General features: G+C 42.1%; 1 protein-coding gene across 2 annotated transcripts in view; it reads right to left on the bottom strand.

Annotated features, from left to right (window-relative positions):
• The window catches only part of ugp2b (UDP-glucose pyrophosphorylase 2b), a 62,212-nt gene extending 49,260 nt beyond the window's left edge, over positions 1 to 12,952 (bottom strand). Inside the window, exons 1-2 of one of the 2 annotated variants that reach the window (XM_073051213.1) lie at positions 12,892 to 12,952; positions 3,868 to 4,004 (exon numbers count right to left, since the gene is read on the bottom strand). In XM_073051213.1, the coding sequence (XP_072907314.1) occupies positions 3,868 to 3,972 (105 nt within the window). In that variant the 5' untranslated portion in view covers positions 3,973 to 4,004; positions 12,892 to 12,952. Of the gene's footprint in view, positions 1 to 3,867; positions 4,005 to 12,243; positions 12,506 to 12,891 lie in introns of those variants that run through there. The other variant, XM_073051212.1, reaches the window with a different exon arrangement.
• Positions 12,953 to 13,688: the final 736 nt, after the last annotated feature.

Genomic DNA, 13,688 nt, shown 5'->3' with positions numbered 1-13,688 from the left:
GCTGTGAGATTAATGAATACCCTGCCACTACAGAGGTCTCGCCACTAGGACAGTGAGCTGTTTACTGTACTGTTTACCTGTGCTGCAAACGACATACACTTTGAAGTACATATTAAACTTATTTACAGTATCACATTTTGGTTTATGTGTTGTGTGAGATATATCTGTGTGGGAATAAAGGGGGCCTTTTCTGGCTGGCTACCAGTGACTAGTGGTGTTCCTCAGGGGTTAGTATTAGGACCACTACTTTTCACATTGTCTATCAATGATTTAGGTAAAGGAATTGATTGCTTTGTGGCAAAGTTTGCAGATTATACAAAGATAAGTGGAGGGGTAGGTATGCTGAGGAAGCAATGCAATTGCAATAGGACAAGACAAACTGGAAGAATGGGCAAAATAAGTGGCCGGCAGAATATAATGCTGGGAAATGGATGGTAATGCATTTTGGTAAAAGGAACAATAGTGTGGATTATCTAAATGGGGAGAAGGTTCAAACATCAGAGGTGCAGAGGTACTTGGGAGTCCTCATGCAAGACTCCCAGAAGGTTAATTTACAGGTTGAGTCTGTGGTAAAGAAGGCAAATGCACTGTTGACATTTATTTCAAGGGGAATAGAATATAAAAGCAAGGAGATAATGCTGAGGCTTTTTAAGACACTGGTTATGCCACACTTAGGGCGTTTGGCAGCTTTGGGCCTGTACTCACTGGAATTTAGAAGAAATAGGGAGGGGGGTGGAAAGAGGGATCTCATTGAAACCTACCGAATGTTGAAAGGTCTAGATAGGGTGGATGTGAAGAGGATGTTTCCTATGGTGGGGTTATCCAGAACAAAAGAACATAGCCTCAAAATTGAACTGCAACATTTTAGAACAGAAGTAAGGAGGAATTTTCTTAGCCAGAGAGCAGTGAACTTGTGGAATGCTCTGACCAAGTCTGTGCATATATTTAAAGCAGAAGTTGACAGTTTCCTTATTGGTCAGGACATCAAAGGACATGGCGAAAAGGCAGGTGTATGGAGTAGAATATGATCCGAGATCAGCCCTGATGGTACGGCGGAACAGATTCGATGGGCTGAATAGCCTAATTCTGCTCCTACGTCTCATGGTCTCCTGGTGCACCCTGGTCCAATGGAATGTTATTTAATTTGTTCATTTAAATGTACAGTCAAATGAAAATAAACTTGAACTTGCAAACTAAATGCATTTCTGGAAATTTGATTAAACATTGCTTTAAAATTTATTATATAGATAATAATATTATATACAATGGCATGCAAAAGTTTGGGCACCCCTGGTCAGAATTTCTGCTACTGTGAATGGCTGAGTAAAAGATGACCAGATTTCCAAAAGGCATGAAGTTAAAGATCACACATTTCTTTAATATTTTAAGATTACTTTTTTACTTTCATCTTCTACAGTTTCAAAATAATGAAAAAGGAAAATGGCCCGAAGCAAAGGTTTGGGCACCCTGCATGGTCAGTACTTAGTAACACCCCCTTTGGCAAGTATCATAGCTTGTAAACGCTTTCTGTAGCCTAAGAGCCTTTCAGTTCTTGAGGGATTTTCGCCCATTCTTCCTTGCAAAAGGCTTCTAGTTCTGTGAGATTCTTGGGCCATCTTGCATGCACTGCTCTTTTGAAGTCTATCCACAGATTTTTGACGATGTTTAGGTCGGGGGACTGTGAGGGCCATGGCAAAACCTTCAGCTTGCACCTCTTGAGGTAGTCCATTGTGGATTTTGAGGTGTGTTTAGGATCATTATCCTGTTGTAGAAGCCATCCTCTTTTCATCTTCAGCTTTTTTACAGATGGTGTGATGTTTGCTTCCAGAATTTGCTGGTATTTAATTGAATTCATTCTTCCCTCTACCAGTGAAATGTTTCCCGTGCCACTGGCTGCAACACAGGCCCCAAGCATGATCGATGCACCCAGTGCTTAACAGTTGGAGAGGTGTTCTTTTCATGAAATTCTGTACCCTTTTTTCTCCAAACAAACCTTTGCTCACTGCGGCCAAGAAGTTCTATTTTAACTTCATCAGTCCACAGGACTTGTTTCCAAACTGCAACAGGCTTGTTGAGATGTTCCTTTGCACACATCTGATGCTGAATTTTGTGGTGAGGACACAGGAAAGGTTTTCTTCTGATTACTCTTCCACGAAGGTCATATTTGTGCAGGTGTTGCTGCACAGTAGAACAGTGCACCACCACTCGAGTCTGCTAAATCTTCCTGAAGGTCTTTTGCAGTCAAACAGGGGTTTTGATTTGCTTTTCTAGCAATCCTATGAGCAGTTCTCTCGGACAGTTTTCTTGGTCTTCCAGACCTCAACTTGACCTCCACCATTCCTGTTAACTGCCATTTCTTAATTAAGTCAAGTCGCTTTTTATTGTCATTTCGACCATAAACTGCTGGTACAGTACACAATAAAAATAAAACAACATTCCTCCAGGACCATGGTGCTACATGAAACAACACAAAAGACTATGACTATGTGAGACAACTCAAGGCTACACTAGACTACATAAAACACAAAAACTACACTAGATTACAGACCTACATAGGTCTATATAAAGTGCACAAAACAGTGCAAGGCAGCACAATAATTAATAATCAAAACAATAGGCACAGTAGAGGACAAATTTCAATATAATAATAAATGATGTAGATGTCAGTCCAGACTCTGAGTATTGAGGAGTCTGATGGCTTGGGGAAAGAAACTGTTGCACAGTCTGGTTGTGAGAGCCTGAATGCTTCAGTACCTTTTGCCAGATGGCAGGAGGGAGAACAGTGTGTATAAGGAGTGCGTGGGGTCCTTCACAATGCTTTTAGCTTTGCGGGTGCAGCATGTGGTGTAGATGTCTGTAATGGCGGGAACAGAGTCCCCGATGATCTTCTCAGCTGACCTCACTATCCGCTGCAGAGTCCTGCGATCCGAGACGGTGCAATTCCCGAACCAGGCAGTGATGCAGCTGCTCAGAATGCTCTCGATACATCCTCTGTAGAATGTGGTGAGGATGTGGCAGTGGTGGGAGATGGACTTACATTACCAACTGAGGAAATGGCGACCTGAAAACACTTGGCTATCTTCTTATAGCCTTCTCCTGCTTTGTGGGCATTGTTTATTTTAATTTTCAGAGTGCTAGGCAGCTGCTTAGAGGACCCTATGGCTGCTGAGTGTTGGGACAAGGATTGAGGAGTCAGGGTATTTATAAAGCTTTGACATTTGCATCACCTGGCCTTTCCTAACGATGACTGTGAACAAGACATAGCCCTAAAAAGCTAATTAAGGTCTGAGACCTTGGTAACAGTTATCTGAGAGCTCAAATCTCTTGGGGTGCCCAAACTTTGGATGGTGCTCCTTTCCTTTTTGTTTCCTACTCTAAAATTGTACAAAATAAAAATAATACTCTAATCTTGTGTAAAATGTTGAAAAGAATGTTTCATCTTTAACTTTATAACTTTTGGAGATCAGTTCATCTTCTACTCAGTTCACTATTCACAGTAAAATTCTGACCAGGGGTGCCCAAATTTTTGCATGCCACTGTATCATTTAATACCTCCTGTAACAAGGCAACATCTTCCTTTATAAATTCTTCAACAAGCCTAACCCAAAGAAATTCATCACCGCCAATTTACAGCTCTAACTTTACGTGTAATCACCCTCATCACCCCACTCCCCGGGATTTCCCTTTCTAAACATTTCCATGTCATCTCTTCCCCGTCCCATTGTTAAATAATTCAATGAAACCACTTTTTCCAAATCTAAAATCATTTTGACATCCACTTCCAACTCGCTTGCAAAAGGTACAAAGTTTTCTATCTGAATACTCTAAACACAGTGTAGCAGCCGAAAAGAAAAACTATATACATACATCATACTCAGTCTTTGAAGCAGTTGCCAATAATTGAGCAAGCTCTTTTTCCATAGCACTTTCTAGTTGCTGGCACTCAAACTTGGCTATCCCACCTTTCGACATGGCTGCAATGAGATTTAACGGTACAGGAACACCTAACAAATGACAAGAAATTTACAGTATTTCAGTGAATTGAACTATGTACACAAAGTTACAATTTGTGAAGGTGTATTTAAATCAAATCATTTAGAGGATTTAATCAGTGCTAAAGATTCATCCCAATAACCAAATCTTATAACACTTAATTACATTAGTCACTCAATGAATCAGTCATTAACACGAAAACATTCCTTTCAGCCCATCAATATGGACCACTAATTACCCATTTCCACTAAGTTTCTTCCCATCAAAACCTCCCTCCGCTCAGATTCTACTACTAACAAGAGGCCAGTGCAAACTATTTAAAGTTTTAAATACAAAGCAACAATGTCTTGTGAATATATTTTGAGTTGTTAGTCATCTATACTGCAAGTACAGGCAACCCATATTACAGCCATATAGGTAACCAAAATTGGACTTTACAATATTAACAAATCACTATTCAAAACTTTGACATACAGAGTTTGATGTCTTAGAATTTGTGAGAAAGCTAAATGAAGAGCTTTCCTTGTACCTCATATTTCCAAACATATACAGATGATGCATCTTCATTTTATGGAAAATCATTATACGGATTTTCATGGTAAGGCTATTGGGGAAGAGTTTAAACTAGAATTGCTGGGGGGGTGGGAACCGAAATGAAAAGACAGAAGAGGGGGCAGTTGGCTCACATATAGAAAGCTGGGAGACAGTGCAAGAGGGAGGATAGGTAAGTGATAGAGAAGGGCTGCGCTCAGACTGATGGTTTGAGATGTGTCTATTTTAATGCAAGAAGCATCATGAACAAAGCGGATGAGCTTAGAGCCTAGATCAGTACTTGAAGCTATGATGTGGTGGTCATTACAGACACTTGGATGGCTCAGGAGCAGGAATGGTTACTTCAAGTGCCAGGCTTTAGATGTTTCAGAAAGGATGGGAGGGAGGCAAAAGAGGTGGGGGCATGGCACTATTGATCAGAGATAATGTCATAGCTACAGAAAAGAAGGAAGTCATGGAGAGATTGTCTACGGAGTCTCTGTGGGTGGAGGTTAGGAACAGGAAGGGTTCAATAACTCTACTGGGTGTTTTTTTTTTAATATATAGACCACCCAATAGTAACAGGGACATTGAGGAGCAGATACAGAGACAGATTCTGGAAAGGTGCAATAATAACAGGGTTGTCGTGGTGGGGGATTTCAATTTCTCAACTATCGATTGGCATGTCCCTAGAGCGAGGGGTTTAGATGGGGTGGAGTTTGTTAGGTGTGTTCAATAAGGTTTCTTGACACAATATGTAGATAAGCCTACAAGAGGAGAGTCAATCTGGTATTGGGAAATGAAGCTGGTCAGGTGTTGGATCTCTCAGTGGGAGAACATTTTGGAGATGGTGATCACAGCTCTATCTCCTTTTCTATTCCTCCTGGAGAGGAATAGGAACAGACAAGTTAGGAAAGCGTTTAGTTGGAGTAAAGAGAAATATGAGGCTATCAGGCAGGAACTTTGAAGCCTAAATTGGAAAGACAAGGAAATTTGCAGATGCTGGAAATTCAAGCAACACACACAAAATGCTGGTGGAACGCAGCAGGCCAGGGAGCATCTATAGGGAGAAACGCTGCCGACGTTTCGGGCAGAGACCTTTCGTCAGGACTAACTGAAAGAAAAGAAAGAGATTTGAAAGGAGGAGGGGCAGGGGAAAATCCAAAATGATAGAAGACAGGAGGGGGTGGGGTGAAGCTAAGAGCTGGAAAGGTGATTGGCGAAAGGGATACAGAGCTGGAGAAGGGAAAGGATCATGGGATGGGAGGCCTAGGGAGAAAGAAAGGGGGAGGGAAGCACCAGAGGGTGGTGGAGAACAGGCAAGAGTGATGGGCAGAGAGAGAAAAGGGGGGGGAATAAATAAATCAGGGATGGGGTAAGAAGGGGAAGGTGTTGTTCCTCCAACCCAAGTGTGGCTTCATCTCAGGTCGAAACGTCAACAGTGCTTCTTCCTATAGATGCTGCCTGGCCTGCTGCATAAATTGGAAACATTTGTTCTCAGGGAAATGTACAGAAGAAATGTGGCAAATGTTCAGGGGATATTTGCATGGAGTTCTGCATAGGTACAGGGAAAGGATGGTAGGGTACAGGAACCATGGTGTACAAAAGCTGTTGTAAATCTAGTCAAGAAGAAGGGATTACAAAAGGTTCAAAAAGCTAGGTAATGATAGAGAGCTATAAGATTATAAGGCTAGAAGGAAGGAGCTTAAGGAGGAAATTAGGAGAGCCAGAAGGGGCCATGAGAAGGCCTTGGTGGACAGAATTAAGGAAAACCCATGGCATTCTACAAGTATGTTAACAGCAAGAGGATAAGATGTGAGAGAATAGGACCAATCAAGTGTGACAGTGGAAAAGTGTGTATGGAACTGGAGGAGATAGCAGAGGTACTTGCTATGGAAAAGGATCTTGGTGATTGTAGGGATGACTTACAGTGGATTGAAAAGCTTGAGCATATAAACATTAAAAAAAGAGGATGTGCTGGAGCTTTTGGAAAGCATCAAGTTGGATAAGTCTCCGGGACCAGACGAGATGTACCCCAGGCTACTGTGGGAGACGAGGGAGGAGATAACTGAGCTTCTGGCAATGATCTTTGCATCATCAATGGGGACAGGGGAGGTTCCAGAGGATTAGAGGGTTGCGGATGTTGTTCCCTTATTCAAGAAAGGGAGTAGAGATAGTCGAGGAAATTATAGACCAGTGTGTCTTACTTCAGTGGTTGGTAAGTTGATGGAAAAGATCCTGAGAGGCAGGATTTATGAACATTTGGAGACGCATAATGATTAGGAATAGTCAGCATGGCTTTGTCAAAGGCAGGTCGTGCATTATGGGCCTGATTGAATTTTTTGAGGATGTGACTAAACACATTGATGAAGGTAGATCAGTAGATGTAGTGTATATGGATTTCAGCAAGACATTTGATAAGGTACTCCATGGAAGGCTTACTGTAAGGTGGCAAGAGATCCAAAGGGACCTTGCTTTGTGGATCAAGAATTGGCTTGCCCACAGAAGGCAAAGAGTAGTTGTAGATGGGTAATATTTTGCATGGAGGTCAGTGACCAGTGGTGTGCCTCAGGGATCTGTTCTGGGACCCCTTCTCGTTATGTTTTTTATAAATGATCTGGATGAGGAAGTGGAGGGATGGGTTTGTAAATTTTCTGATAACACCAAGGTTGGTGGTGTTGTGGATAGTGTGGAGGGTGTCAGAGGTTACAGCGGGACATCAATAGGATGCAAAACAGGACTGAGAAGTGGCAGATGGGGTTCAACCCAGCTAAGTGTGAGGTGGTTCATTTTGGTAGGCCAAATATGAAGGCAGAATATTGTATTAATAGTAAGACTCTTGGCAGTGTGGAGGATCAGAGGGATCTTGGGGTCCGAGTCCATAGGACACTCAAACTTGTGCAGCAAGTTACTTTACTTTATTGTCTCCAAACAATTGATACTAGAGCGTACAATCATCACAGCGATTCTGTGCTTCGCGCTGCCTGGAATACAAATCGAAGCAAATATAATACAAAAATTATAAATCATAATTAGAAAATAGAAAAGGGAAAGTAAGGTCGTGCAAGTCAGGTCCAGATATTTGGAAGGTACGGCCCTGATCCGGGTCAGGATCCGTTCAGCAGTCTTATCACAGTTGGAAAGAAGCTGTTCCCAAATCTGGCCATACGAATCTTCAAGCTTCTGAACCTTCTCCCAGAGGGAAGAGGGACAAAAAGTGTTGGCTGGGTGGGTCATGTCCTTGATTATCCTGGCAGCACTGCTCCAACAGCGTGCAGTGTAAAGCGAGTCCAAGGATGGAAGATTGGTTTGTGTGATATGCTGGGCTATGTTCACGATCTTCTGCAGCTTCTTCCTGTCTTGGACAGGACAACTTCCATACCAGGTTGTGATGCACCCTAGAAGAATGCTTTCTATGATGCATCTATAAAAATTAGTGAGGGTTTTAGGGGACAGGCCTAATTTCTTCAGCTTTCTCAGGAAGCAAAGGCTCTGGTGGGCCTTCTTGGCAGTGGACTCTGCTTGGTTAGACCAAGTCAGGTCATTTGTGATATTCACCCCGAGGAACTTAAAGCTTTTGACCTGTTCCAGCTGCGCACCACCGATGTAGATTTGCAGTCCACTACTCCTTCTGAAGTCAACAACCAATTCCTTTGTCTTGCTGACATTGAGGGATAGGTTATTGTCTTTGCACCATGCCACTAGGTTAATTTCCTCTCTGTACTCAGACTCATAATTACCCAAGATACAACTGTGGTGTCATTAGCAAACTTATATATTGAGTTCAATGGAAACTTAGCTACACAATCATGGGTGTACAGTGATTACAGCAGGGGGCTGAGTACACAGCCTTGTGGGGCACTGGTGCTCAGAGTGATTGTAGAGGAGAGCTTGTCCCCTATTTTTACAGCCTGGGTCCTGTCTGTGAGGAAGTTGAAGATCCAGCTGCAGATCTGAGTGCTAAGACCCAGGTTCCAGAGCTTAGGAATCAGTTTATTTGGAATGATGGTATTAAAGGCAGAGATGTAGTCAATGAAAAGGAGCCTTACATATGCGTCTTTATTCTGCAGGTGTTCTAAGGAGGTTGACTCTGTGGTTAAGAAGGCATACGGTGCATTGGCCTTCATCAACCATGACATTGAGTTTAAGAGCTGAGAGGTATTGTTACAGCTTTATAGGACCCTGCTCAGACCCCACTTGGAGTACAGTGCTCAGTTCTGGTCACCTCACTGCAGGAAGGATGTGGAAACTATAGAAAGGGTGCAGAGGAAATTTACAAGGATGTTGCCTGGATTGCGGATCTTGCCTTATAATAGGTTGAGTGAACTCAGCCTTTTCTCCTTGGAGAGTCGTAGGATAAGAGGTGACCTGACAGAGGTGTATAAGATAATGAGAGGCATCGATCATGTGGATAGTCAGAGGCTTTTTCCCAGGGTTGAAATGGCTAGCATGAGAGGGCACAATTTTAAGGTGCTTGGAAGTAGGTACAGAGGAGATGTCAGGGTCAAGTTGTTGTTTTTATACAGAGAGTAGTGAGTGCGTGGAATGGCAATGGTGTTGGAGGCAGATGTGATAGGGTCTTTTAAGAGACTCCCGGATAGGTACACAGAGCTTAGAAAAACAAAGGGCTATGGGTAACTCTAGGTAATTTCTAAAATAAGTACATGTTCGGCACAGAATTGTGGGCCAAAGGGCCTGATTTGTGCTGTGGTTTTTCTATGTTTCTGGATCGTTTTTAGGAACGCAACCATGTCTCCTCAACCCCCTCCCCTTCACCTCTAATACTGGTGAAGTGCCTAGCAAGAAGATAGAATTGATGTTTTTAGACCTCAAAGGCCATAATATCCGTGGATGAGGTACTAGAGATTGTCCTCAAATCTTGTAAGCATGTGATTAAAATACGACACATCTGAAGGAAATGAAAGTGCCTTATTGCAAATTCATGAACAGTAGAGAAAGCAGGAAAATGGAGAATATGGAGAACTTAAGGCATGTTAGAATATAATTAGGAAGCAAAAGAAATACAAAATTGTGAAAGAAAATAGTAAAATACTACAGGTTGAAATAAAAATGTCAGGTTGGGAATAGAGTTAATAAAGATAACAATATTGAAGCCATAGCACCAATTTAAAAAAAGTAAAGATTGTTAAATAACTTGCTTTGTACTTACTGAGGAAAAAGATCAAGTAGCATTATAAAAAAACAGTATTCTGCGATCTTATAGCTCTGGAGACCGATGTTCAATCTTGTCCTCCAGTGCTGTCAGCAAGGAGTCTGTACTTTCTCCATGTGACTGCATGTGTTTTCTCCAGGTGCTCAGTTACCTCCTAGGCCCGAACTCTTGCCAGTTGGTAGGTAAATTTGCCAATGCAAATTGCCCCCATACTATGTTGATTGGTGGACTCTGGAGAAATTGACAGGAATGTCATGTAGATGACCGACAGAAGTTAGTGGAAACAAGTGCTTGATGGTCAGCATGGACTTTGTAAGCAGAAGGGCCATATCTGTGTTGTATGATTCAATTAATTCTATTTAGAAATGATATGACCACCTCTCAAGTGAAATCATAACATTAAATTTATTCCTTGATCCCAGTGGATCACATTCACACATTTTAAAAGGATCTAGGAAACAGATAGCAAAGGCACCATTAGACATATTTAATAATTCATTGCAAAAAGATACGGTGCCAGAGAACTAGCAAAGAGTAATGAAATACCTTTATTTAACAATGAAGCTAGAACACATCCAGTGACATAGGGACTTAGCAGCAGCAGGAAAATTAATGAAAACATAATTAAAAGGAGAAAAACAATCCAGAAGCAAGACTACATCAAAATAGAGGTCAAAACCTTGATCAACCTTGTCAAATTCTCTTAAGTGGTAATAAGTGTAGCATGAGTAAGTTAGTTAATTCTTCTAAACTTCTGGGAGTGATAGAATAACAAATGAGGCAAGAATGTATGGAGTCATACATCAGGAAACCCTTCCCTCTGCTTTCAACTGGGGGGGGGGGGGTTGCTGAGTCCACAAGGATCAACATTGAAATGACTTGTCCAATTCATATTTAAGATTTGTAAATAAAAATTTCTAAATTAGTAAACACCTAATTGGCTGTGGGAGTTGGTAATAAAGATACTGATGCAAGTTCAAAATTATTAATAAACTTAATACTAATATTATTCAAACTCAAAGACTATGTAAGGCATTAAATTTTGGTTAGGAAAATGAGGGAACATGTATATTAGAAACTAATCACTTAAATATAGCACCACAGAGTAATAAGGCCAAGCCTAGAAATTTATTTATAAGGATATAAATGAATACAAAAAACAGTAAAACAGAATATAATAATAGTGCTCATCCTCACCAGATCTCATTTACATCGTAACAGAAAAGGTAGCTAATTTTTATCTCAACCATCATTTCTACACATGACACATTCTGCCACACCTCAAAGTCAAAGAACAGTTTATTGTCATAAGCACAAGTACACATACAAAAATTACTTTGAGCACAGGCAACCAGCATTATACAAGCAGCTTTTAAACAAAAATACAAAATTTTAGATAAAATACACTTAGAACAAACAAAGTCCATTTTAGTGTAAAGTGCTGGAAACTCTAGTGATTAGAGTTGTGCCAGTTGGTTCAAGAACCATTGGCTGAAGGGAACACTTCAGCCAGGGTAGAGTGAGACTTCAGGCTTCAGTACAGTAAGTCCTGTCCTATGGTAAGCGATGTCATGGCCTGGATGGTGAGGGTCTAGTTAAAACACCCAAGTTGGCATAAGACATCTATTACAATTAAGCGTTTAGGCAGAAACAGTTTAAGCGTAAACATCAAATTGTTTCTATTTGTGAGAAAGAACAAAACAGAAGGTCATTGATTTAAAAATGGTTGGTAAAATAAATCATAGAATGCAAAAGAAAATTCTCAGGTAATGATGTCAGCAATGCTAGTAGGAGACTGAGGATTAAAATGGCACATAAGGGATTTGTTCTGATAAAAAGTTAGAAAAGTAATAAGTGAAGAAATAGTCTGAGTTATGTCTACATCCGGCAGTTTTTTGTAATAACATTTTAATTAAGAATCTGAGATTCTTTAAATATAGTGAATATACCGAGATTCTATAAATATATCCACGCTGGCAACCCTATAAAATAGTTTCGATATTCTCAGTTTCGTACTCAGGTGATCGTGCTCTTGCATGCAAGAAGAAACGCCTGGTTATTTATTGATCGCTGATATTTTATGATGGGCTGATTCTCAAGCAGAAACATTCAGCAAAACAAGTATGTGTTCTTTCGCCAATATGAACGCCCCTCTCTCGGACCTCGTCCATCATTTGCCAAACATTTAGCAATAGACTGACGCGCCAACCACCCCACAAAACAAGGCAAACAATTCGCCGCAGATTTAACAATGTAAAAGACAAATTGCAAGCAGCGGATCTTCTCAAGGAAGTTAACAGAAGACGTTATAGAAAACATTAGTGAAAATATTTTAAACAGTACACATTTCAGGAAGTCAATAATCAACTAATTTCGGGAAATAAATAATGGGTCCTGATAAAAGTACCAAGGGATAAAGGTTACATCACTAAAAAGGGAGAGACAATTTACCCCATCGGGACTAGCAATCCAATCAGTAGCATTCCCAGATCTTATCCCCTAAAAACTGCTCTAAAAATGTTCCTTTTTCAAGCTTCTCCACTTACCTCGCGACATTCTGCCAAAGTAAATCTGAAATACTTTACAGTCAATCGCTTGCAGATGAACAGTACTCCAAGCCGCCGATTAAAAATCCTTGGGCGCTCATCCGACCTTTAAAGACTGGAAAAGAGGCGGGCCCGCGACGGGACAGGGTTGGGGACGGGACTGCACCCTAAACACAAACTTTCGACTCCCCGGGGTCACGCCTTCACCGGGTTAGTGAACCGGCGCGCCGCCGCCGGGCGCGCTCCATCACTCCACCGGCCCTCTCCGCCTCGCGCGCCCCCGCCAGGCGCGGGTCACCCGTCCTCGCCGCTATGTTACCCAGCATTCTGTGAACCGATCGCTCCACCGACCCGCGCTTCCCCGTGTTTACGTCACGCGTGCGCCCCAGCACGAGCACCAATTCCCGCTGGTTATTTTAAAAAACTGTCGGTGTCCACTGACTAATCGCCGAGTTACGAGATAAACACTTCAATGTGGCTAATGAAGCACAGGGCCCCAATTTCTAGAGTACCAGGCTTAAACCCCACACCAGAGCACCAGCCCTCCCTTCTCCTTTGCGCCCCTTATTTTCCTCCAGGCTCTCTCTTCCAATGGCCCGAGAACCGGCGATAAAAGTGCACCACAGTGGACCAAGCAAACAAACCCACCTTCAAGAGCAAGCGAGCTGCAGGCACTGAAGGCAGTGGTCAAGCGAAAGACGCCTATTGGCTTTCTGGCTATGATTGGCAGGAAAAGTAACCTATCAGCGGGTGGTGGCTGTAGTGTGACGTTACATGTCCGACCTGAAGGTCGAGGACAGAGGAACAGGCAGGACAGAAACCAGCTTTCAGGCCAGTGGAGCCTATCTATCTATATATAAATACACACACACACATATATATATATAAACTCGACTGTTTATTCGTCTCCATTGATGCTGCCTGACCTGCTGACTTTCTATAACATTTTGTGTGCATTACAATTCACACTATGATATCTGATTCTAATGTATACTCCAATAGGAACCATTAGTCTGGATCTTTTCAATGATGTCAAGTTCCCTGGCCCCCATCAGCTTATTTTCACTTTGAATATCCAGTCCCTGAACACCCCCCCCATCCCCCACCAGAAAGGCCTCAAAGCTCTCCATTTTTTTTCTGGACACCAGACCCAACCAGTTCCCCTCCACCATCACTCTCCTCTGTCTAGTGGAACTTGTCCTCACTCTAAAGAATTTCTCCTTCAGCTCCTCCCATTTCCTTCAAACAAAAGGTGTAGTCAAAGGCATTCGCATGGGTCCCAGCTGGGCCTGCCTTTTTGTCGGCTACGTGGAACAGTCTATGTTCCGAGCCTACACTGGTGTCCGCCCCCACTTTTCCTATGCCTCATCAACCACTGCACTGGTGCTGCTTTCTGCACCCGTGCCGACCTCATCCAATTTGTCTCCACTTTCCAACCTTCCCTC

The sequence above is a fragment of the Hemitrygon akajei genome, chromosome 7 (assembly GCF_048418815.1).
Source record: "Hemitrygon akajei chromosome 7, sHemAka1.3, whole genome shotgun sequence".
Taxonomy (NCBI): domain Eukaryota; kingdom Metazoa; phylum Chordata; class Chondrichthyes; order Myliobatiformes; family Dasyatidae; genus Hemitrygon; species Hemitrygon akajei.
Note: the sequence above shows the minus strand (reverse complement) of the source record. Positions and strands in the feature narration are given on the sequence as shown.